At 37.4% G+C, this 25,239-nt stretch overlaps 1 protein-coding gene across 1 annotated transcript in view; it reads right to left on the minus strand.

Moving 5' to 3' along the window:
* Window positions 1–224: 224 nt before the first annotated feature.
* Window positions 225–25,239, minus strand: part of NRAP (nebulin related anchoring protein) — a gene marked incomplete at its 5' end in the record, with an annotated part of 45,486 nt that continues 20,471 nt past the window's right edge. Inside the window, 24 exons of the mRNA XM_079536099.1 lie at window positions 225–453; window positions 1,592–1,744; window positions 2,004–2,315; window positions 2,937–3,044; window positions 4,610–4,714; window positions 4,824–4,922; window positions 5,581–5,685; window positions 6,655–6,966; window positions 8,594–8,701; window positions 9,067–9,171; window positions 9,971–10,069; window positions 11,061–11,165; window positions 11,891–12,088; window positions 12,989–13,102; window positions 13,445–13,552; window positions 13,934–14,038; window positions 15,825–15,923; window positions 18,068–18,172; window positions 19,143–19,454; window positions 20,073–20,180; window positions 20,641–20,745; window positions 22,671–22,769; window positions 24,353–24,457; window positions 24,682–24,879. Coding sequence (XP_079392225.1) covers window positions 355–453; window positions 1,592–1,744; window positions 2,004–2,315; window positions 2,937–3,044; window positions 4,610–4,714; window positions 4,824–4,922; window positions 5,581–5,685; window positions 6,655–6,966; window positions 8,594–8,701; window positions 9,067–9,171; window positions 9,971–10,069; window positions 11,061–11,165; window positions 11,891–12,088; window positions 12,989–13,102; window positions 13,445–13,552; window positions 13,934–14,038; window positions 15,825–15,923; window positions 18,068–18,172; window positions 19,143–19,454; window positions 20,073–20,180; window positions 20,641–20,745; window positions 22,671–22,769; window positions 24,353–24,457; window positions 24,682–24,879 — 3,366 coding nt within the window. The 3' untranslated portion in view covers window positions 225–354. The remainder of the gene's footprint in view (window positions 454–1,591; window positions 1,745–2,003; window positions 2,316–2,936; window positions 3,045–4,609; window positions 4,715–4,823; window positions 4,923–5,580; window positions 5,686–6,654; window positions 6,967–8,593; window positions 8,702–9,066; window positions 9,172–9,970; window positions 10,070–11,060; window positions 11,166–11,890; window positions 12,089–12,988; window positions 13,103–13,444; window positions 13,553–13,933; window positions 14,039–15,824; window positions 15,924–18,067; window positions 18,173–19,142; window positions 19,455–20,072; window positions 20,181–20,640; window positions 20,746–22,670; window positions 22,770–24,352; window positions 24,458–24,681; window positions 24,880–25,239) is intronic.

Consider the following 25,239-nt stretch of genomic DNA (forward strand, 5'->3'; position numbering starts at 1 on the left):
CTCTAAAGACTAGAAGTATGGAACCAGATTCATCAAATTTATTCAATACAAATGATTTTATATTCTACTAATCAGGTTCATTCATCTGTAGTACAAAGCTGAGCCTGCCAGTCATCTAGTATTAATTTCATTTACAGCTTTAAATAAATATCAACCTCTGTAATGCATATAGTGATAAATCACAAAATATCCACACAAGTTAGAAACATCAATTATTAGTTGCAATGTCTAGTTTGTTTTTTAAAACAAAAAATTCTTAGATGTCATCTATTGTGCTTTCCAGAAAAATGGAAAAGCTACAGGCTTTGTAGGATAAGATGAAAATCTATTTGTGTTTTGTCATGTTCCTGTTCACTACTTGTACAGATGCATTTTCCTTCTCTTGACTTGCAGAATTTCCGAAGCATCAGGATTAACTGTGACCTGCTGAGATCCTTCCGGCCCCACTTGGTCCTGTAAGATCAAACACAACTACATCATGAAGATAGCTGAAAGCAGAAAGCTAAGATCTTATTCTATAAATATATTTACTAATCAAAAGTTACCTCCACTGGAAACAACTGGACAAAGTCTGAATTACTGCTCTGTACTGAGACAATCTCTGCCATGGCAAAATGTGGATAGCTGACCCATTCGTGTCAAATATCCAAGGTCAGGATGTGCTTGGTGCCTAATTTCTAATTTGAGCATTAAATAATGAATGCATTAGCAAACACCTGAGTTGCAGATGTATTGCACACCTGTGGATTTCTCTGGTACCATCAGATCATCACTGCATGTAAGACCTAAGAATATACTGCAGACTGCATTGCTCGTCCATAGTTAAACTTTATTTCCTCAGTAGCTTTAGAGATGGGAATGTAAATCATAGATTTGTCCTGTTTCTCTTACAGGGGCTTATTGTTTGACTTTTAACACTTAAATCAAGTATTAAAAGCACACACAGCTCTTCTTATACTGTAATTTAACATTCCTTAACTATAGGGGCTACATTACAAGATCCCTGTATGGACTTTTGCTCTCTTACACAGGGACATAGCAGAATTGAAGCCACCTTGTGAAGAACAAGGAAAACCTGGAAAAAAATAGCTTGTAATTTCTTGTGTTTTGAGATGAGTGGAGGAGACCATAGTACACATTATGGTGTCAAGAGTCTACAGGGAGACTGTCAGTACAGCTGCCAGGGGAGAGTACAGGGTAACAAAGTGTGTCTTGCTGAAATTAGGAAAAGAAAAGGGAGTTGTGCCAGGTGTCCCTTCCACCTGCACTTTTGCTCTCTGTGGGTAGACCACGTAGAGATCTGACAATATCCAAAGTCAAGGGAAACACACCCTGTAGTTTAAGAAAATCCTATCCTGTGGCACTTTTAGTCCCTACAGGAATTCCTCAGCTATGACAGATCGGAATTCCCTTGTGAGGTTCCTTCAAATTGAAGCCTACAAAAAGCCACAAAGCGTGGGGAGGGAATCACATATATTCTGTTTAAAGTAAGGGGGAGAACTGTAATCTCCAGGGAGCATTAAACAGGCTGTGTGCCTAGCTGCCTTCTCGAGAGCACAACTGTAGCTATTTGAGAAGAATGGTTACTTACAGCTTCAGGTCCGTACTGAGCAGAAGCAGCCTGCAACCCCATTTCACGAAGGTACGCCAGCTCAGCAGCTCTTCTTGCCCTTTCCACTTTATAAGAACCTGGGGGAGTCCAGCCGATGCCTCTGAGCCAGTTCAAGTCAGACTTGTATTTTACCTAAGAGAATGAAACATACAATAGTATGTATTACTATTAACCACATGCTCTGTGTTTTCAAGAGAAGGAGTATACAAAGAGGGTTAATAGTGAACAAATTGTTTTGTGGGTTTTTTGCTTTTTGTTTGTTTTTTTTTTTTTTTCAAACAGTCTGTAGTTGTTTTAAGAATGATTTTGTTGATAAATTAGGTCTGTGATGACACTGCCACCCAGATAGCTCTTAGCACTGGGAAGGAGAGTGCCTCTCAGTTGTACTTACATCACTCTGCAGCTTGTAGGCCTGCTTTGCGTGTTTCACATTTAGCTGCTCAGGATCACAAGTGTATTGGTGCAAGGGCTGCTTGTAGTTAACATTGCTGGCAAGCTGCTGGCTTCTCTTAGCGTGGAGGAACCCTGGCTGGTTAAGGTGACTCTGAAAACGTGCTCTGTTTTGGGCGTATCCACTCCTGTACAGGTTGTCACTCTGGAGTTTCCCCACTCTGAGGACATGTCCGATGTGGGCATCACCATTTGCATTGAAGAATCCAATCATGTGGCCTCTGTCTCGCAGGAAGGCTTCTCTGTATTTGTACTGAGGAAGATGCAGAGAAAAGTATAATTTTCACATTCAGATTATCTTCAAATTCCATTATGAAACAACATATCCTCCCCTAGCTTTTAGTAGTGTTTTTTGTGTTGCACAGAGACCACAGGTTTGTTTGATATCAAAATACATCTCCTAATCTAATATGACACTGCAGGAGAATGACCTTGATGTTAATTTTTAAGGGACTGGAACAAATGGGGCCCAAAGTAATCCCCTCTCAAAAGTAACCAGAAGTCTTATTCTGTACTAAGTGAACATCTCAAGCATGCAGCTCTTCCATATTCAGCTTTCCTGCTGACTGAGGTCTTCTGTGTTCAAAGGCGACCCACTTTATTCTAGCTCACACCTGACTATTCATAGCCTGGCACCTAGTTTATGTAACTACAGTACAAAAAATGAAACAGAGCAGCTTGGTATTGGACATTATTAATGAGAGCCTATAGTTGGAAATCTTCGTATTTAAATGGCATTTGCTTCACTGATTACCAATTTTCACACACACACGCACACACACAAAGTTTCCTTTTGTCTTATTCACCCATTTTTGCAGAGTGGGGGTGGCATGGGAATAAGATTGGGAAGTGTTTGAAGAAGAGCAATTCTTACATCACTAGCAATCTCTCTTGAAGCCTTTGCTGTCTGGAATGGAATGGCGTCAATCCTAAAATCATAGCCAGATGCTCTTGTCTGTTCCCAAGATGTTTTATACGCTTTCTGTGTTGAAAAGAAAAGAACAAAACAGTCATTTCCCCCTTGCAGTTTCTTAAGTGTAGTCCCATGACTGTAATAATAAATGTTTTATCCTACTGGGCTTGTTTGTTTCAAGAGTCATCAGTACCATCTCCAAGGTTTTGATCCAGTTCTACAGCCCTTCAACTTGTTTTCTATTCCCCATAACGATAAAATGTCTCATCTGAAAAACGCCACTAGGGTTTCCTTTTGTACATGAATGTGGTTGTTTCTGATTGGGTTTAATTTATATTAGAAACTGTGATGCATCAGTCACATCAATATTGCATTGATATTACTCTTATTCTCTCTTTTGATGCATCCACTTGCAGTGTCTTGGGTTTCATGGCATCATAATTTCAATACTAGTTAGTTCAAGCTTTTCTAATGATTCCTGTCTCTATTTCATAGCCACATGTGGCTTCATTAATTCATCTAAAATAACAACCAGTTCTAACATATTTAATGTGACTTTGTGGGTGTGAAATACGTTTACATCTTGAAGAGAAATTTCTCTAGATTTGGCTCTTCTTTCTTTAGTAGCATTCTTACGACAGCTTCCAGTCCTACTATCCAGCTGTTGCACCTTAGCAGATACTTTTGGCTGTCCCTTTCTGATTTTATTGATTGGTTTTCTGGAAGACTTTGATCCATCCTTTTGAAGGTTTGCAATTATATGAGAAAAACAGCACGATATCTATTTCATATTTCAAAAAATATTCTCATGTTTCACTGATGGATTTAGTGCCAGCTGATGCTTAATTTGAAAGTAAATTAAGATGCTAGAAGTCCTGCCAGAACCAGTAGCCTGGATAGAACCAATGCAAACATTAAGAGATGTTTTGTTAATAGGTTTAGGGCTGATCTTTTGTTTGTGTACAATCAACCCTTTGCCACGTTGTTTTTTTTCATCTGTCACATCAAACAACTTAAATCCTATTTCTTTCTTGTACATGTAGAAGACCTACCAACAAATAAGAAACTAAAAACTTTTTTCAAACCAAGATCACTCTGACCCTGCAGCTAAAGATGACAAATTTGATCATAACTATTAGCAATAGACCGTGTGCCACTGTATGAAGTAAAGTGGAAACAAGATCTCTTTAAACCAATTCCACTCACTGATTCATTTGCACTCTCAGTAAGGACTGTGCCTAAGGGATCGGTTCAACGCAGCATTGCAGCTTCATGAAGATAGATCATACAGTCAAGGAAAGAGAGGGATTCTCTCTCTGCCTCATCAAATGTAAGAAAAAAGATTTATATTTATAAGAAATTATACCTAAACTTTAGGACTGAAATGTTTAATAATAGCTTATTATCCTAGGAAGCAGAACTAATTTTTAAAAGAAAAATAAACAATTTTTCCTCATCTCTCCCTCTCAGGCCAAGCAGCACATTGGCAGTCCACAAGCTCTGCCTTTTTCAGTTCATGTCAGGTTCAAAGAACCTGACTTCTACACCTTCATGAAAGCTTTTCATTTCCAAGCAAATTTGTTTTCCTTAATGACTGTTACGAACTCAACTCCTCAAAGTAAAATCTTACTTACATCACTGATATGAAGTGCATTCTGGCGAGCTCGGATAAAATCTGGATGATCAGGAGGCAGGGTATACCTGTGCCTGGCTTCAGAGTCTCCAGCCTTGTACAGCCTCTGAGGAGTCAAAAGACATTGAATGCAACTGATTCTGGAAGTGAGGTCAATTCTTTACTGCCTTTAGCACAACAAAAGTTAAGATCATTTATAGTCATACGAAACCTACGTCGTTGCACTGCAGGTAGCTATGTTTAGCATGAATCAAATCAGGAGAGTCAACCACAGCGGTGAACTTCAAACTTCCTGGCTTCTGACGGTACTTGGTCTGGAGGGGCCAAACAAACAAACAAATGCACACACAGAAGATGCTTCTGTTAGATGATATTGTGATTCCAGGTGTGCTATCATTGGAGTAAATCACCAAAATCACCTTCCTGAAGCCACAGTAATACTTTTTGCTTAAGTCTTATTTGCTCTTTCAGCTATTGAACAAGGATATCACTGTCTCATTGCTGTAATTCTGAATAACCATCCTTTTTTTTTTTTTAATGTAAGGACTTTGCACTGAAAATTCACATTATAATTTATGAACACTGCACTTTTGGCAGCTTATCATTTTCTTCCATTAATACGTGATACCAAGCAGACTAATGCACCCTCATTGTGACTGTCAATGCTGTATCTTTCTATATCACTTCCATAAGGACCTGCTTAGAATTTCATAATAGAATTTACTGCATTTATTTATTGCTACGTGTTTTGTTTATACTCTTGTGATTTATTCGGAATGGAAAATATTCAGCAGGTGTCACACAGTGGACTTGCATCTCCTGTACTGCTTCTTGGTAACTTATACCTTGTATAAACAGGCTCCCACATCAAAAGGAAATGATAAGCTACATTCGTAAGTGTCATGTAACGAGGAGCCTTGATGGTAAACAATTCCTACAGACGTGCTAACCCATGAAAGATTTATCAGTTACCTCACTGATGAGCTCGCCAGCCTTCTTTACGCTTTCTATCTGCGGAGATCTCAGAGCCATCCAGCCAACTCCTTTCATGAAGTTCAGGTCTGATTTATAGCGATGCTGTTGAAAATGAAAATCGTTAGCTATCAGTTTTGCATCCACAGCTATTAAGGTATTTTAAAAAGACTCTCTGATTCATATTAACATTTTGAGGTTTTTCATTTGCCATGCACATATCAGATCGTAAAGCCAAACTGTTTGCATTTGTTCATTCCACTAGGAATTAAATAATGTATCATATGCAAGTTACAAGAGAAGGCCCCACAAGTGAATTAGTATGACTCAAAGCAGTCAGTAATAACCTGTTTGTACTGGGCGTAAAAGAAACCCTTTTGAAATAATTTTCTGAGGTGAGTTCAAGTCAGGAATACTAATTATTTTATCTGGTGCAGGCTTCCTCATTAACCCCATTTCTAAGAGGAGACTTAAGACTCTTTCTTTATTCACATTAAAGGCTTCCTCTACTTTCTTATCCAGTAAAATGAGACAGACCCTATAAGAAGTAAAAGCCAGGAAAGTAGTCCCAGTCCCAACAATTCTTACCTCTCCTATAAGCAAAAGGGATAGCAACCATGTAGCTTAAACAGGTGCTCTACATTATTCTTCCTAGGCAGCGAGGGGATGAGACAATATCACCTTAATCATTTCCCTTTGGTGTCCATAAGCAAAGAGACAAGTCTTGATGTCCTTATTCATCTCTTGTCTTCTCACTTGTTAGGGAAGCTCTGAAGTACATGCTGTTTAGGGTCTAAGAACCCTGAACGGATAAAATATCTGCACCCACGCAGCTTTATATTTGCACTAAATATCTACATCTATCTGAAAGCGTTTATGGCCAATAGCTTGTATATATAATAGCTTTCATGTATATTCTATAGGCATAGAGTTAATCAGATATCTTGATGCTAGACATTGTAAGTTTGCAAATACTGTTTCTAAAAACACTGCCCAATGTTAGCAATTCGTGCCATTCCTTTAAAGCTCTATCAATGCTAAATTCAATTTTCTGTTTACATCAGGAAAGTTTACCTCACTCTGCAGCATGTGGGCTCTTTTGGCCCATTTCATCTTCAAGTCTTCCGGGAGTGCTGTAAATTCATGGAGTCTCTTTCTATAATCTTGGTCACTTGCTAAGGCCTGGGCTTTCCTTGCATGGACAAGATTCACCATGTCCATGGGCAAACAGTACTGAGACCACACTCCTTGGGATCCCTTCTTATACTCCTGTTCACTCTGTAATTTGGCAGCACGCAAGCAATGCAGCAACCTGGTATCATCCAGAACACTTCGGGCCCCAATGTGCTTTCCTCTCTCCATCACAAAATTGTGTTTATATTGGTACTAAAAATAAAAAAAAAATAAAGGGTAAAAGTGAAAAAGTGCCATGCTTACACTGCTGTAGCTAAGTAGCTTAGGATAAGTCACTGAAACATCTATGCTGACTGCAAAAACAGCCAGAGGCTGCAGTGCTAAGTATTTCCCAGAATCTCTCATTGCTTTTGAGTTTAAATACCACAGTAGTTACAATATGTAAGTTAAGCACAATTCAATACATGCTCTGAATACCTTCAAAGCACTGATAATATTTAAACCTCAGATGATGCACTTTTATTAACTCTCAGTTATAATCCCATAATTAGGAATGAGAATGTAAGAGGAATAAACAAAAGAAAGAAAAAATATCCCTATGGTGAAACATCATGCACTCTGTAGCCTTCAGATTTGCAAATGCCACCCAGCTATTTTAAAGAGTAAATTCAGTCTTCCCAGATCAATAACTATGTTGAAAAGCCTAAGATGGTGGTCTGAACAGAAGAATAAGCACCAGCAACCCCTTGTTCTCATCTTAGCTGGGACTATAACTCTCCCTATGATCTTGCATTTATCCTCTCTGTGAAATAGTGATGATGATGATAATGATTATTTATACAGCATCAACAGGGTGCTTGGAACTTTAAAGAGAAGGCCTGGGCCCTGAAGAGTTCATAATGTAGTTGAAATGGGATAATAACACTTATCTACCACACAGGAGAGTTGCGGGGATTAAATTACTGTAGCTAATGTTTACAAAGTGCTTCGAAGATGAAGGGCCAAATTCAGATCTGTTGTAAGTGGATGTAATTCTATTACGGACTTGTACCCTTTAGAGCAGATCTGAAGCTGTAACCAAAAGCACTCTGCAAAATGTAGTTAAGTATACATTATAAATTACAGCTAGATATGTTTGCTTCATAAAACAAATGCACATGAAACAGATTCATATTTTATCATGTTAGAGATAAAATATGTGGCTAAATACTACACAAAAGAAGGAATTTTCAAAGTTAGTTTTTAGATTTTTTTCTTCTTACATTTCTTGTGAGGAAGAGATGAACTTAGGCTTTCTGAGAAATGGGTACCACCATGTACAAGTTTTGCCAGCAGCAACCAACTGAAAGTGTGTTTTTAGGGATAAGAAGATTTGTTTCTTCTCTTTCGGAAATTAAGGGGACACATATGCACAGGAGCATTCACTGATTTTCACCTCCTAAGCAGACAGACATCTCCTGATTTTCGGAGATTCAAAAAATGCTTTTCTGAATTCATCTCAATTCAGGAGTCCTGAGCACTTCCAAAAGTTAGTTCAAAGCAGGGTGGACAGAATTAGTGGGCGCTTTATTATACGAGAAGCTAAAAGCCTGGAGAGGAACAGAATCTCTCTGATTTATCTGTCTGCAAACACTTTAATTCACCAGCTATTTCCCAGTGGAAGATGTTTAACTGAGCTTGGCTCTCGATTAGCAAGGATTCTTACTTTTTTTTTTTTTAATTCACACAAAGAATCTCATTCATAAGTAATATATTCTGTCTCACACTTGTCTCACATGGTTATGGAGTTGCTTTAATTCAGTAAAATCTGCTTTAGACATTGTTTTACATGAAGTTAACAGGAATTAGGCAAGATGGAAGGTTGAATCATTCAACTCACATCACTGGCAATTTCTCTGGAGGCCCTTGCAGTCTGGAAGGGGAGTGCTTCCATTGTCAGCTTGTAGCCTTGAGCACGTAGATTATGCCAAGATTCCCTGTATTTCACCTAAAGTAGGAGAGGCACATGTAGATTGCTCTTTCGCTTTTACATGCACAAAGGAATAAACAAAGGAACCCTCTTTCATTTGTTATTCTGTTATTATACTCAGAATACTCATTCCTCATAATCAAAGGATTTTTTTTTTTAAATTATCTTGAGGAAATCCTGCTATCTCAGGCTAAGCAAGTCCTATATTTCATGTAGATTTAATTTACAACTACATGTATGCTAATGGAAATAAATATCATTATAATCAAACCAGGGAAAGCATAAATAGAACAGATCTAAGAAGTCCTTTACTTATCCTCCTTCCTTGCCACTGCACAATTTATCCTCCAACTCAAATAAGTATAAGAAATACAAAAATTTACATCGCTGAGATTGGCTGCATTTATTCTTGCTTGTGTGAACTCAGGCAGACCCAGTGTTGGTGTATAGTGATGCTGAATGTCCTCTCCTGCTGCTTTATAAAGGCGCTAGAAAAGAGACCAAAAAAGACAGTTGCGATTAATTGTCCTTAATATGTCAGTAATGCAACAGCAGTGCTTAAGTTGTTTATGATTATGGCAACTATAATCAGCCAGCACAAAAAAAACCCCAAACAACTAAGAATATAACAATGCTATTTAATGTTTTTGTTTTTGTTTTTTTTTCTGGAAAGTAAATCCAGGACAAGTTTAGAACAATTTTCATACATATACCAGGATGCCAACCCACTGTGTTGGTAGCTTTACATTTACATTTCCAGCAGGGCTAAAGGGTACCTAAAACCATTAATTATACCTTGAATGTATGTTATTTAAGTGGGCTGGCATTTCTGGCCATCTTTTCTAGCTTAGAACTTTTCTTCATGTTATGACAGACAATTCTGATAATTTATCTGTGGGTTTCCTCCTGTTTTTTCAAAATTAGAGAAGATATTATTCTGGAGGCCTCAAAAGTAGCACATACTGTGCAAATGAGCTCCCACAAGAACAGCATCAGATCTTTTGAGGTTTTGTTTCATGTAAAAACACTTGATACGAGGATCCTATCATACGGACACTATTCAAGCGGTTTTGTTTTTTATCTTTAAAGAGATTGAATTGAAAAATGATATTAAATATTTTTCTGGAAATAATGAAACATGATCTAACTAGGCATAAGCAGAATTCAGTGATGCTTGGTTTCTTCTTGACGCATTTTGCTTTCGGAAGAGAATTTTCTTTCTCCCTCCATCCCTCGCTCACTGCATTTTGAAAAGCATATTTTCTGATTCACGTTAAGAGAGCCTACCTCATTAGCAATCATATTGCTGAATTTTGCATGAAGGAGGCCAGGAGAGTCTGTCACCGATGTGTACTTGAAGGAATGTGGCTGCTGACGATATTTACTCTGAGTTCATGCACAAAGAAAGATGAACAGAATAACTAAATTGTCTTGTCAAATATGGGACATTTTCCAGTACTGGTGCCCTTCTGCTTAAAGCTCTACTTTACTTTGCAAAGGATATATAACTTGTAACCTTCAAATTAATTTACCATTTGCAAATCTGAATTTGATGGATTTTAGACTCATAGGGGAAAAGAAAAGTAAGGAAGGAATAAGATGTAAAATAAAACAAGCAAAAAACTGTCATGCTGAATACAGCCATGAGATTATTTCACACCTTGGTGCCATTAACACTGGCTAGAGGAATTATACTGAGGCAATCCACTCCAGAGAAAAGGTGCTGCACAAGTCACTGAATTTTTTTGTGGTAAAGATGAGATTTCACCTAATCCATATGTCAGAATTGTGAACAAAGTAACCACAATGTCACTGCAAGGAGGTATCCATTCACTAAAACAATTACGAAGAGCATCCTACAAAGAGCAAATATTTTTCTTCTTATTTTCACATCAGTTGGAATATGGGTAATAGATCAGTGATTGGAAGCTATCAGAGACTATAAGAAGATAACACGACAGAGGAGAAAAAAATAATCAGGTAAAGAGGCAGTTAAAAAAAAAATGACACAAGAAGGCAGCAAGTGAAAAACTGACTGTTGGACACTGCAGTCTAATTTTGGAGAAATAGCACAAGGTACTTAATAGAAAGAGTCATGGCCTTATTTTTAGTTGAAAATCCCATTTTTAATCTAAATGAAAATCACATAAAATAACCTACTGGGTCAGGAGAAAAGATCTGTGAAAACAGCAAACTCTGCAAATCCTGGAACTCGTTCAGGCTCACCCATCTGCAGTTAGGACATGAACTGACTGATCAAACACAAGGGGAGGGAGACTAGCTCTATCCTGTGTGCCACTTTGCCAGCCCAGTTTAATGGAAAGACATCTGGCAAACTCTTGTATGCTGTGGAGAAATCAAAAACCTCTTTTGTTACCTCACTGATGAGTTCAGAGGCTTTCTTCTTTCCTTCAATCTCTAGGGCCCCTGGAGTAATACATCCAACTCCTCTCATGAAGTTCATGTCAGACCGATATAAATTCTAAGGAAAACCAAGCAGAAGTAATTACAAGTTTGTGTTTGAAATGCCCTATATTTGTTCATCCAAAAATACACAATACATTTATTCAAATAAATCCACTAAAATTTGTCTGTGATAGGTACTGTAAAGGCTCTTTGCCCTACATTCTTTTGTTTATGTGCATACTGCACTGGCAGACCTACAGAGGTTCTGAATTGTACTAAATCCCATGAACACTGAGTGGACTCCAAACATCCATTTGTAACCTTGAAAATCTCCTCCAGATAAATAAATTTCATTCGTATCTTATATTAATTACATCTACATAGTTTTTATTTGCAGGTCTTTTTCAAGTCCGATCTTTAACAATAAGCATTTTCCTTCTGGAAGTACAAATTACTCTTACCCAGACACAAATCAACTCAAATAGTTGCTAAATAGTTTTCATGGTAATCAAGACCTTAAAAAGCATATTTTATCAACAGTGCAGTCATACTCACTTGCAAGCACTCCTTGCCCAGTCATCAAAGACTGCTTTACTTTACCTCTCAGTGTGGTGCGTTCACAGACATTGCACAACTGCTCCAACAGATAAGCAACTCATCCTGGTTGCAATCAAGGGGGAACAGCTATTGTTTATCTACCAGCCCCCACTCAAATACATACCATCAGCTGCCACAATTTGGAACCGAATTATTTTCAATCACACCCAACTGGGAAATATTGCTGGGATATTTTGCAATTACCTCACTCTGTAGTTTATGTGCATTCTTGGCACACTGCAATCTCAGATCATCAGTCAAAGAAGTGTACTGGTGTAGCAGCTGTCTGTATTCTTGTTCACTGACCAAAGACTGGGCTTTCCTGGCATGCACCAAGTTTATCATATCGAGTGGCAGATGGAAGTGAGTCTTTGTATCCTCAAAACCTTGCTTATATTTCACCTATCAAATAAAAAACAGATCACACATAGAATTACAGCACAGCAATGCGATGTTATATACCACACATCTAATTGCAGCATAGTAATCAGAATTCACATCTTGATCAGAAGGGACATTATCCATATCCAGCATAAATTATTCTTTTTAAAAGTGCATTCCTGAATTTAACTATACTGTGCATGCTCAATATTTGTATTTCGAGTATGTGGCAGCCTATTCTTCATCAAAATAGTAGCCATCTACATTATATTTAACTAAGTTGAGATATTATAAAGAATTTTCATTTTTGTTACTGTGAAATACATTGAATCTATAAAAATCACCAAACTGATGACAGAATTCTTAATTTTCTGTATCTCTAGAAAGCACAACAAGGAGTTGAAGCTACTGCTTGGGAATAAAACACAGCCATGTATTTGAAACACTACAAACCCCCACTCAAAATATTTGTTGGTGCCTACTGATTCAGCGCCCAGCTTCACCTCAGTATTAAATATTATTTTTAGGGTTGTTGGGATTTTCCCCTTCTTTTCACTTGCTGTCTCAGGAAGAGGATTTAATAGAAATCTTCAGATAATTTTTTTCACGTGAAATTTCCTAATCGGAATATGCAAAATTGAGATGCTCAGGTAGTTTATCCAGATAAGGAAAATCCAGATCTACTGATCAAACTGACTTAAAAGTCATCTGACAGATGACTCAATTCTTTAGACACTTGTTTTACCTTTATCAGTCTAAGAACACCATCACACAAGAAAGAATCTTAGTACAAGCACAGAACTCACTGAAATGAAATAGCATGACAAGAAGCTAGTTCACAGCTCATTATACTTTCCATAAGAACCCATGCACCATTAGGAATCAATTCCAAAACTTCCACATCTTCCTTTTCATACTTACATCGCTCTGCAGGGATGACGCATGGACTGAATGAGCAATATGAATATCACCATCCAGGCCATATGAACCAATCATCTGCCCTTTCATTTTCTCAAATGCTTCCTTATACTTGTGCTGAGACAGAAACAAGAAAAGAAATATGAACAGGACTGACTGAAGAGAAATTAAGAATGAAGAATTAAAAATTAAGAACTGTTACAAATCCAATAAAAAGATTTACATATTGCAGAAGGAGAGCTACGAATAGTAAATTCTGGATATACGTAGTTGTGGTGGCCTACATCTCCTGAACAATCCCTAAGATTGCCCAGTCCCTCCATCAGCTAGTCTGATTGGCTTTGCTTTAGCAAGCCTTCCTTTGGTAGTTACCAATAACAATTAATTGTGTCTGCACCTCCAAAACTACAATAACTAACAAGAAGGAAGCTGAACGTCTCCCACATGTAGTTCACCTACATCGCTTATGATTTCACCCGAAGCCTTAGCTGCCTGGAAGGGAATGGCATCGAGTCTCAGCTGATATCCACCATCTTTCATCTTTTGCCAGGACTCCTTGTAGCATATCTAGCAAATAGAGAAGAGGAAAGAAATACAGATGAACTAATATTGCAGCATTATTGTTACCCTAGCAATGTTACCAGAACATTTTCATTCTATTCTAACACAGAAGGCTACAGCAAATGAAACTATCAAGATGCAACAGGAATAATTAGATTGCAAATGGTCATCAAAAAACTGTAGTTGGTTGATCTCAATCTATCTAACTTACGAGAAGTTTGGCAAGAAGTTTCATTTCTCATTTTACTTTGGAGACATTTAGACCATAGAGTAATCATACACAAGGGAAAGTAAGAAAAAAAAAAAAAAGTTTGCCTGTATGAGACAAATGGCAAAGCACTGTGAATTTTTCATTTTTCTTTAATATTTTAAAGGACAGATTTATACCTCACTGATATTCTTGGTGTTTAATTTAGCCCGAAGGATTTCAGGAAGATCTGTTGTTAGCGTATACTGATGCTTTACACTTTCTCCATGCTCCTTGTACAACCTCTGCAAACAGAAATGAGTTTTAGTAGTAAGTATTCAATATATGTTCACCAAATAATTTTGTCCAAAATAAAGTACATGAATAGATTTATAGAAAGCAAAGACTACAAGAAAGTGATAGCAGCATTAAATACAGGCAACTATATGAGTCAAAAAGAACTTAAGGTGTTTCGTGCATTTATTAGCTAGTGTATGCTAGAGAGGAACTCCTTGAAGTTATGAGCATATAAATCGATACGACAATTCAAAGCTCTGGATATTAATTTGATAAGACTTCCAGCATACGTGAATAAGGGGAGGGAGAATAAACAGTGTTTATTACGGATATGCAGCCATAAGTGGCCCACCAGCATTTCTGAAATATCACAGAGATCACACATCTTTCCAAATTCATTCATATTTAGCAGATGAATACACTGATAATTATCAGTGCAATTACTCCAATTTTATTTCCAGAGCTAACTGCAAGGGGTGCTCTATAGTCAATAGAAAGAAATAAAAAAAACTCAGAGGCAACTGATCCCAGCTGCATGGACTACTATCAGTCTTTGGAGGAAGATTATAGGGTTGACTCAGGACTAGGTGACTTTAAGACATCTACAGACAGATAAGAGATGTTCCATGGGGTTAACTGGAACTTCACCTACAATGGCTATCCAGAGCTCACCTCTTTCAAATTACTTTTCTTTCCTTTATTAGTTTCTTCTCACATTGACACTGTAGTTCTCAGACTACCACAAATAGCCACCTCTCTTCTGGCCTTAGATACAACCTGTATCTTGACCACCCAGCTTGTCTTTCCCAGGCTGTTATTCCCACATAAGTGTTTGAGAACCTCGAGATAAGAATGAACCTGTGTGTTTCACCCTGCTGTCACTTTCTTTAGCAAGTACACCCACTTGTAATGCAGCTCCACGAGAGGAAAATTAATGAGAACTGCATGTGTGAAGAAGTAGAACAGCAGACTGATTTTGATGGTGGCTCAGTGGAACAAAATGACTTATATTTATCCTGCCTGAGACGTAAGTCTTTTGGATCTTATTAATTAAACCAAAGGCACAGACACTATAAGCGTTACAATAGCATGTGTTTTACACAAAGTCTTTCATCTTCTTCTTCACTTTAAAAATATCTATTTTCACAATAAAACATCCTCTCATGTTTGAAACTTGTCTTTTTTGAGTGACTTTTGCTTATTATTCACTTCAGCATTATCCCAGTTAAGTCTACAATAGTTTTAAATCGCTCTACTATTAAAAATAAACATGTTTAAACACCAAACAGCCTCCATTCTTTCCTTTAACATTTCCCCTCCTGAATTTCTCTCTCAGCATGTTGACAGCTTGAAACAATTTATTTTTTCTTCCTTGTCACGCTGTCTCACATTTTGTTTCCAAAGAATATGCAGAAATTGAAATTTGAAAGAATTGTTTGAAAAGTAAGAGGAACCCCAAATAGGTTCTTCCTCAATGAATCTCAAAAGGTCAGCACTCTCTAAAGGTCAAAGGTCAGCCTTACTCCTAAATTTTACTTCTGAGAAAAAGAAAAAAAAACTGTCGGAATGTCTTTTTTACATGAAATTTGCATTCACTTTAGTGGGATTTGTATGACTTCCCATTTCAAGTTAGAAACATGTTTTTTGTGAGATGCACCACACCAGAACACGGAAGTTTTATGGTTCCCAAGGATTATCTCAGAGAAAGAAAGAGAGAGAAAGCCAGTGCTTCAATCGGGGCGTTCAAAGAGGATACCACTCTTATAATCATAATGTATATACATTATAACTTACATCCACAGCCTGGTTATAACTAATTCTAGCCTGGATCATCTCAGGAGTGTCTTTAATACTGGTAAACTTCAAAGCATATGGATGCTGACGGTACTTCTTCTGTTGAGCAGAAAAAGATCAAAGCTGTGAATTTTGTGCTGCTCTTTCATGCTATTTGAAAGAAAAAAATCATAGGTTGCTGGAGATTAGAGTGAATTTGTGAACATAATTATTATTCCTCTTTCCTCATCTTCATGTCCTAGGTACTTTCAGATTAATATTTGTTTCAATTTAACAATAACCTTTTGCCGATTAATATTAAAGTATTTCTCCCAAAATATAAAGAAAACATTTCAAAATCAGATATGTCTACTTAAATACTCCAGGACTCAGGATTTGAAAATCTTTTTCAGGTAGCTTCAAATACAGTATGACTTATATTTTTTATTTAGAGTTCCTTTAAGCAAGAAATGGTATATGATTGTGATGCTTTAATAATGGCAATGGCTAAACTACTGCTTCAAGGGCTAGGCTTTTTCCTTGCTTACCTGTAGCAAATCTGTGCAGCCATTAACACCGTGCCTAATTGTTGTGGTACATGATATTAATTTCGCGTGTTTGAAAGGACCCATAAAAGCCTCTGAGACATCTTGCTATATATACATAATTTAAATGAAAGCTGTTTTCTGAGAAAACACTTCTTCCATATGGTCCAGTCAGTAAAATCTTCCCTTCCTGCACAAGTGGTCCTATACACATCATTACTCTTATCACTTCTCCAAATAGCATGTACTAAGTGTCCTGATATCTGTGATGAACTCCCAAGTCAATAAGTATGTTCATGACTCTTGGAAACTGTTCACATCTGTGTACAAGGCTAAAGCCATGTCATCCTCCTTTAATTTAACACAATCCCCAGAAGTTACTCTGAGACAATATACTGAATCTTTGAGGACTTAAAATGACAATGTAAAACATATTAAATCTTTTAAGCGTATCAAGCAATATTTTGATTTCAGATAGAAATCCCTTAAAAACAAGCAATCTCATTGATTTTAACTGAGGAAAGAAGCGGGTTACTCTTATGTCTTTGTTCAGTTGTAAAAAGGAACATTAGTTGATGAGAACATCCCTTACATAAAATTCAAAAAGCAATTGCTTTTTAGCAGTAAAACAAGTAATTCATGGGCTGTATACAAAAGTCAACATTTTGTGAGTGAAAATTTGAGATGACATGAACAACCTACCTAGGTCAAATTTCTGCGTGGCAAATTTGTCACTACTATGCATCAAAATGGCATGCTTTATACAGATTCACAGTTACTGTCCCAGCTGACACTAGCTTTTATGAAGCTATCTCACTTCATGCTAGTTGAGGATATAATTTATTGTATCTAAAATAAACATCCATCTTCAATGCAGATGGTTATACAGGAAAAAATGGTAGCAATCAGGCAGATGTGAAGAACAACCATATGGTTCTGAGACCAGTGGCTTTATCGTTATTCTCACTGAATGAATGGACAGATGATTCTTGTATCATCAGTGGTTGTCTAATAAAATCACAAAACTCAGTGTACTACTACAGCAGGTTTGGCCAATAGGACTCCCTCTGAAATAAAGAAACAGAATGCTATGAGCCTTTGAATCATTTCCACCACTACTTCCTTTGAAGGCCTCTTGGGACTGGCACAAAGGATTCTGGAGCTTGCCTTACCTGTAAGTGGCATTGGTTATAGAGAGAAATAAGGATGAAAACTACTCAGAAATATATATATATATATATATATATATATATATATATATATATATATATGTATATATATATATACAGCTACATACAAAGATATCTATATGAATTTCAATAGCTAACGTGAATATATCTCAAAAAGGAGCAAGGAGGAACATGTATCTGTTACAAAAGAAGGTTCTCAGTCCAATGACTACATCTTTTCATCATCTCTCCTGTTTTGCTTCATTAAAAAGGTAGGCTAGTGGGTAGCAATTGAGCACTGTTTGATTGCCATTATTATTCATAATATCATTTGTCACCTACTTTGTTTTTGCAAAGGCTATATGGACTCCTACTGGTGTGTGTTTGGTATCTGGTTTCCCTCTAATTACCAGTTCTATCCCTGGTTTTGAGGGCTTTCATGTGATATGCCTTTTTCTTTTCCCTTTGAGTGGAAATTATTTTAATTTTATACAGACATTTTGCAGACATTATGCAGCAAATTCTGTTGCATGCTGTCATGAAATCTCACCTCACTAATGAGTTCTCCTGCCTTCTTAGCCTGCTCCACATTTAATGACCCAGTGGCTATCCATCCAGTTCCTTTCATCCAGTTCAAATCTGCTCTATATCGGTTCTGACAAAGAAAAAAAAAATCATCCTATTGTTGGTGTTCATACACTTAAAATGCCATTTAAATATTCAGCCATCTCAGGAACTACAGCCAAGTCAAATTAGTTCCTGCTTGTGTTCTTTTCACTATTGCACAGTTGCAAGGAAAGCAAAATAAATTACAGAATGAGATAGCAGTACTAAGACTCTAACACTAGTGCACATGTTTTGCAAGGCAAATAGTAAAAGTAGTCTATACCTTACTGTTATTTGTACTCTTTGCTCTAACTTAGCAAAAAACTTCAATTCCACTGTGCGTAGCATCTGGTGTGTGCTGTTTAGAAGGTTACAAATGATTTGCAATGATATGAATTGCCAATTAACATTTTCACACCACTATTCTTTTTCTATACTGGAGGGAAAGCATTGTGTTGTCTTTTTTTCTTCCTCCGTGTGACATTAAGGAGCAAGTGTACAGATGTAGTCCCTCACAAAATGCTTCCTACCAACAGCCTACTAAATTGCAAAAGCTTATACAAGCTCCAGAGGCAGTTTTCTCAAAGAACTTGGAAGCATTTCAGCACTAGCACCTTAACAAAATCTGAAAACATATCTATCTTAGTTTCCTTTAAAAGTTCTAACTTAAGACCTCAGAATGGCAGATTGCCATATAGTGACCACATACAGTGTCAGACAGTGCAACTGACCACTTCAGGTGAGTACATGGTCTCCATATGGAACCTTATCACCATTTTACTTATGCTATTTAACCTCCCTGTGCATTAGGTAAAACATATTAATTGATGTATATCTTAAGTGAATCACAAGGTGGTTAAATAGGTGGTTAATAATTACTGCCTTTGTATTGACTATTTAAGTTTTGAAAAATTAAGTGCATCACGGCATCAGAAAGCATCAACACATAAAGAAATTCAGCACTAAGTATCTGAAGGAGTTGAATAAAGGCACTGAAACACAGTAAGCTCTGTACTTACGTCACTCTGCAATCCATACGCCCACTTGGCCCATGCCACTTTCCTGTCAGTAGGCAAAACAGTGTAATGATGGAGGGCTGTCCTGTATCCTTTATCTGAAGCCAAATTCTGAGCCTTTTTGGCATGGACAAGGTTAGCCATATCCAGGGAGACCTGGAACTGATTCTTTGTGTCCTCAAATGCCTTCTTGTACTCCAGATCACTCTGCAGTTTTGACATTTGAAGGGAATGAGCCATCTTTGAATCTTCCTCCACAGCTTTTACTCCAATCAGCTTACCCTTCATCTTCTCATAACCTTCCTTATATTTAATCTGTGAAGAAAAACATAGACCATGATTCAAATCATCTAAGTTACCAAACTGACAGCTCTACTTGTAGTAATGCAACGCTCTATCAACATTGTGACACACTGGATCCTCAATGCAAGTACCTAAGTCCATTTGCAAGAAAGAACTGGAATGCCTTAGAAATTAGCAAGTGTCTACCAAGAATAAAAGCTTTCTCATTAATTATTCATTCTCAAAAATCTCTAAGAAATCTTTTACTGTTGGTTATCCTAAGGAAAATGAGCATTCATTCAGCACTGAGGTCAGAAGGTTCTTTCAGACATTTTCTGGTCAGGTAGAAACGTACTGTCACTTCGTTTCATAGGAGAATTCCACTTCAAGTACTAAAATTCAACCTTTTGTCAAAATAAGAATAAAAGATAGTCAGCATGTGGGAAATAACTCTGAATTGCTCAGAGCAAACCTTCTGAATAATTACACAGTAACAGTCAACCAGAGAACTCCTCCATTGCTCCTTAGTGTGAATCAAGTGAGTGTGGCTCAGGGCACAGAAAGAGATGTGACACATCCTCAAAACTCTGATAGCAACCTGGACTGACAGCTGTCTTAATACTAAAGAACTTTGAGGAAGTCCATACTCACATCACTTGCCAGATCCCTCTTTGCCTTAGCTGTCAAGAATGACAAAGCATCCAGACGAAGAACAAATCCTTTTTCCTTCTGCTTCTCCCAGCTACTTCTGTACAGTTTCTAAAGAGATGAAAATAACACAGTGTCCTTACTACTGCCAATATATTCTATTTGTTTTCTAGTGACAGTGAAATCTCTGAAGTAATATCAAACCACCATACACTCATGACCATACATTTAAGAATCAGATCTTACTCCCATCACTTGCTATCTTCCCTTACACACTGTGCATACTGTAACCCCACTATCCTACTGGCTCCTGTGAAACTTTCAGTATGCCTTCATCTGAGTGAAGGTAAGCACATGGAAAATACACAGCTTCAAACTCTAAAAGTGACAAGTCTTCAGAGCAGTGGATGTGATAAGTATTTAATTGAAAACAAATTGACTATAAAGTTTTCACATTTAAAACAGTTGGACCTTCTCATAGAAGGAGTCCGACTTCCACCCACAGAACCAACATTTCAACTGCAGCTATTCACAGGGCTTAGAGAATCCAATCCACAGTCTCACACAGTACCTCACTGATATTGGCAGCATTTGCTTTGGCCAATAAGAAGACAGGGTCATCTTTGGTGATGGTGTACTGATGAAGAAACTGCTCTTTTCCTGACCTGTAGGCAACCTGTCCCAGAAAGCAAAGTGTGGTCAACAAACCGTAGTCCATGCTTCATTTTGAAGAAACAATAGTCAAAACATCCTAAATATTCAAGGATTTGTTTCATTCTGTTTATTTGGTGAGTTAGTCTTTAGCGTCATGACTTTTTTTTTCCCCCAAGTCTCAATTTAAAAGCTGACCTACAGAGCCAAGACAAAGAAATTACTCCTTCAAGGAAGTGGAGAAATAGCAAGCATATCAGGATACTTCAGTTCTCTCTCCAAAAGTTAGTTATTTAACTGATCATAAATCTGATGATAATTCATAATCTGAATTAAACATCTGCAAGAACATATTTTCTCCAGTACTAAATGGCAGCTATTATTTAGTAGTAGCTTAATAAACAACAGTAGCTTAATAAAAACAGTGAATTTCAGGGATGAAATGAAGAACACTAAGGAATTCCATCTGTAGAGAAAACATGTGACCAAGATACAGTTGCAGACATAATATTCCAGCAAGGACTACCATTCCAACTTTAAATGAAAATATCAAGGACCTTCTACGATCCAAGCAGCAAACATTTCCATTTTACATCTCAGGGCAACTCCAACCGAGAAATTTGCTGCCCTGTTTCAGAACCCCGTGAAGCAGTTGGGAGAGCTACTGAAAAGCTATGAAAAGATGCCCCATTTCACGAAGTGTTAAATTTCTTAAATCTCACCGTGAAAAAATATATATTTTCCCTACTATAGAGCACTAAATCCAGCATTACTATTCCATCTTCAACACTCATATAAGAAGGTAGCATTATAGAGTAAATGGAAGATAAGTAATGGGAATCAGGAGACCAACATTCTCATCCTATTCATACTAGTGTTATCTCTGAGACACATAACACTCATCCAAATAAGTGCCTGTTTTTCACTGATACAAGGAATAAAAATAAAAAAAAAAAGGAAACAAGGTAGTTGCCTGAAGAAGACAAACAAAAAAAAAAGCCATGACAATCATAAAGCAATAATGCTTCATTCATGTAGCAATTTGAGGTGCTGACAGCATCTTCAGTTCAAGGCATGGCATATTAAAAGAAAAAAAAAAAAAAAAGGTTAACAGGTTACTTCTATTACAAAATCATTTGGTCAGTGATTTTTAACAACAGGTTCCCTTCCTTATAAAAGTGAGGTGCATTCAGCCAAGTGCTGCCAGGAGTTCTGAAATACCATCTGCCAGGGTCACGAGGGCCCAGGGAAGGATAGAGAGCATCCTGAAAGTATCCAGTTTGGGAAAATGTATTCACTTAATTCTTTTACAAAAAATCCCTTAGCAGCAACAGCTAAAGAATGTGGCAGTGAACAGACACTAATATAGTATTACACAGCCTGACAGGGCCATCAGTAGAGAGAAATACAGAACCTGGGGCGAGCGTATCTTAGTCCCTGTGCTTACATTTGCTTTGCTTTGAAACTCCAAAGTTTCAAAACTCAGAGTGAGTACTAGAATACTGTTTCCCCCTGCTTGCTTCCTTTTACTTTCTCACAGATACCCCATTTTTGTGCAGACTACATTAATGTCCCAGGAAAATTTAGACAACCTCTCATGAAAGCTTTTCAGTCATCCTTGAATCTCACTTGCATCACCCACAAGGTTGTTGCAGAGGCTTTCTGAAAGAGGATTTCCCTTTCTTTCTCTGGTTATTGACACCATCTGTGGGAAGCCTGGATTGCATATCTCCATTCCCATTGATTTGTTGTTGTTCTAGTTTAGAGAATTCAGTGGGAGAACTCATGAAATCTACAAACAAAAACCCTTAGAAATAAACCTCAAGAACTTAAACTTTCATATATTGCAAAGTTTCACAATGATGTGTTCTGCCTCCCCTCAACCCTCAGTATACATATATCTCAGGAATTACCATTAAGAGAAAAGCATTTGTAAAGAGAAGGACTCACATCACTTTGCAATTCCTGGCTTTTCTTGGCATGTTTGATGTGAGAACTGTCAGCCACGCTGGTGAATTTCAGAGCATCAGCCTTCTGTCGGTACTTTTTCTGGATCAAATTAAAGCAAGTTATAGAAAAGCTGCTGCAATATTTACCTTCCCACAAGCACATGATTGATAGAGTACTTAAAATCTATTCACAAGAACAAATTTTCATACCGAATAGTATTTCTAGTTTGATAAATAAGACTTGCGCTACTTTTATTCCATCTTGTTTTACTTTACATCTGGAACACACTAAAGTGATTGGAAAACTTCCATTGACATCAGCAGCCTTTGGATGAGGTCTGTTTTGTATCTATGTCTCTGCCCAAGCCTTATACATTGCTCACTTCAGAGCAAGCTAAGCACCTCTATCTGAGGCAGTAAAAGGAAATTCAGAACACCATTTCAAGGCAACAGAATGACAGGCAAACACTTCTTGCATACTTTAGTCAAATTCTTATTCTAATAGTTCCACAATAAGGTGGGGCGTTCCACCTAGGAGAGCTTTAAATGCATTTTTTCATGGTATGGCATTTCAGGAGAGAAATCATTCTGTTTGAACTGATGGATGAACAGATCAGTTTATGCTGTGACTCTTCTAGAGAAACACAAAACAGAAGTTAAAAAAGCATGCAGCACTTCAAAGAGGTGCTCATCGCTTTGTTTTAGGAACCTGGAAGGGAGGGAGGCAGATTAAAACCAGCATGTTTTATTACATATCATGGAGCACAACATAGTGACATTTTGCAAAGACAAAATGCCAGTCACCATAGGGCAATAGAGATCTCTAAAATAATATCCACCAGTATAACCAGTGTGACTGTCAGACATCTCTTGGCCTGACATAGCCCTGAAAAGAAAAGGTAGACCACTATGGATTGAGTAATTGTGGAAGTGATTACTAATACAGCACATCACAGTAGCAGATGTAAGTCTGTCTCTAGCAAGACACTGGATCTGAGAGTTGCTGCTCTCTTTTTGCTTCTAAGATGTACTTTTTTTCCCCTTGCAGTAGCAGTGAGACGCTGTCAGAGACTCAAAGTATCAGAGTATGATCTCCAGTAACTTACTGGCTTCTGGTCCTTCCTCCAGAACTAAGAGGGGTTTTATCCTTCTTGTGAAACTTCTCTTAATTTATTCACCCTTCTATCCTCTAGTTTTCCAAGCACTAGTGAAACAACTCAACCACAGCTAAGAAGCTGCAGAAATGTACTGCCGTAAGGGTAACAGCAGTGTATGAATTAACCGAGGGAAAGGAATGAAATGTAGCACTGTTAGAATTGCCAAGCATGACTGTTAAGTATCTAATTTTTCAGCATTATTCCTTAAAAAGTCTACACACTACATGTAGGAGATTCCATAGGAAATTCTGAATCCTTTCCGTGTTGCTCTTTTAATTCATTTACCCATTATGTAGAGATGAAAGTACAATTACAGGGCCTTTTGCTCACAGTCTTGAGGGAAATCAGTAATTGCATCATCAGAAAACATTTTTAACGTTGAATCCAGGATCACCCACACTGTAGAATATCTAAAGTGTCATCTTTCAGTATAGGAATTCCTCACCTCATTCCACATGATATAACATAATAAGTGTGTATAAGCCTTCAAATAAGCAACAGACAGAAAGCTGAGCATTTTGCTTACCTCACTGACCAAATCTCCTGCCTTTTTGGCTTGCTGTATATTAAGACTTCCTTCTGTAATACATCCAACTCCTTTCATCCACATCAGGTCTGCCCTATATTGAAGCTATTGAAGAAAAATAACAGTTACAGACATGAGGGGCAGAAGTACAATGTTTGGGTGTGAACATGAGCACACCTGCCAGTTTCAAAGACATGTCAAAGCCATTTAAGAAGTCCTACTGTAACTCAGATTGCATCCACATGAAATAAAAAGTAGCATCAAATTCTGAAGAAGTTTATATGCATCCATACTGCATTAATAATTAAGCTGAGCTTATACCATCTTACATCACTCTGGAGCCCATAGGCCTTCTTGGCCCATTTTGTCTTCATATCTTCTGGAACCACTGTGTATTCATGGAGTCTCTTTCTATAATCCAGGTCACTAGCAAGTGCTTGGGCCTTCTTAGCATGCCTCAGGTTTACCATATCCATAGGCAGATGGAAATGGGTCTTACTCTCCTCAAAATCTTTTTTGTAGGCAATCTAGAAAAAGTAGGAACAAAAATAACTTGTTTGTACCACTGCACTGCAAATCCAAACCTATCTTAAACGTCTGGTTTTGCTTGTTTCCTTATGAAGATTGGGTAAAATATGTTCTAACATGAACCAAGTCCCATGTGAGATCCATAACACAGCAGAATTAGTATTGCAGATTATTATAGTACATCTTAGTTTACAATATACTTCTATCTGCACAAAAATTCTCTGTTGAAGCATTGAGGTTTTAATAGGACACGAACCCAAAATCACCTACAAGAACAAATGTATTGTGTAATCTTTGTATATTAACAGTCTGAGGCAAGAAACAAGTCACATACCATTGCTGAAAGACTCGTAATTATG

Source organism: Tetrao urogallus, assembly GCF_951394365.1.
Source record: "Tetrao urogallus genome assembly, chromosome: 5".
Taxonomy (NCBI): Eukaryota; Metazoa; Chordata; class Aves; order Galliformes; family Phasianidae; genus Tetrao; species Tetrao urogallus.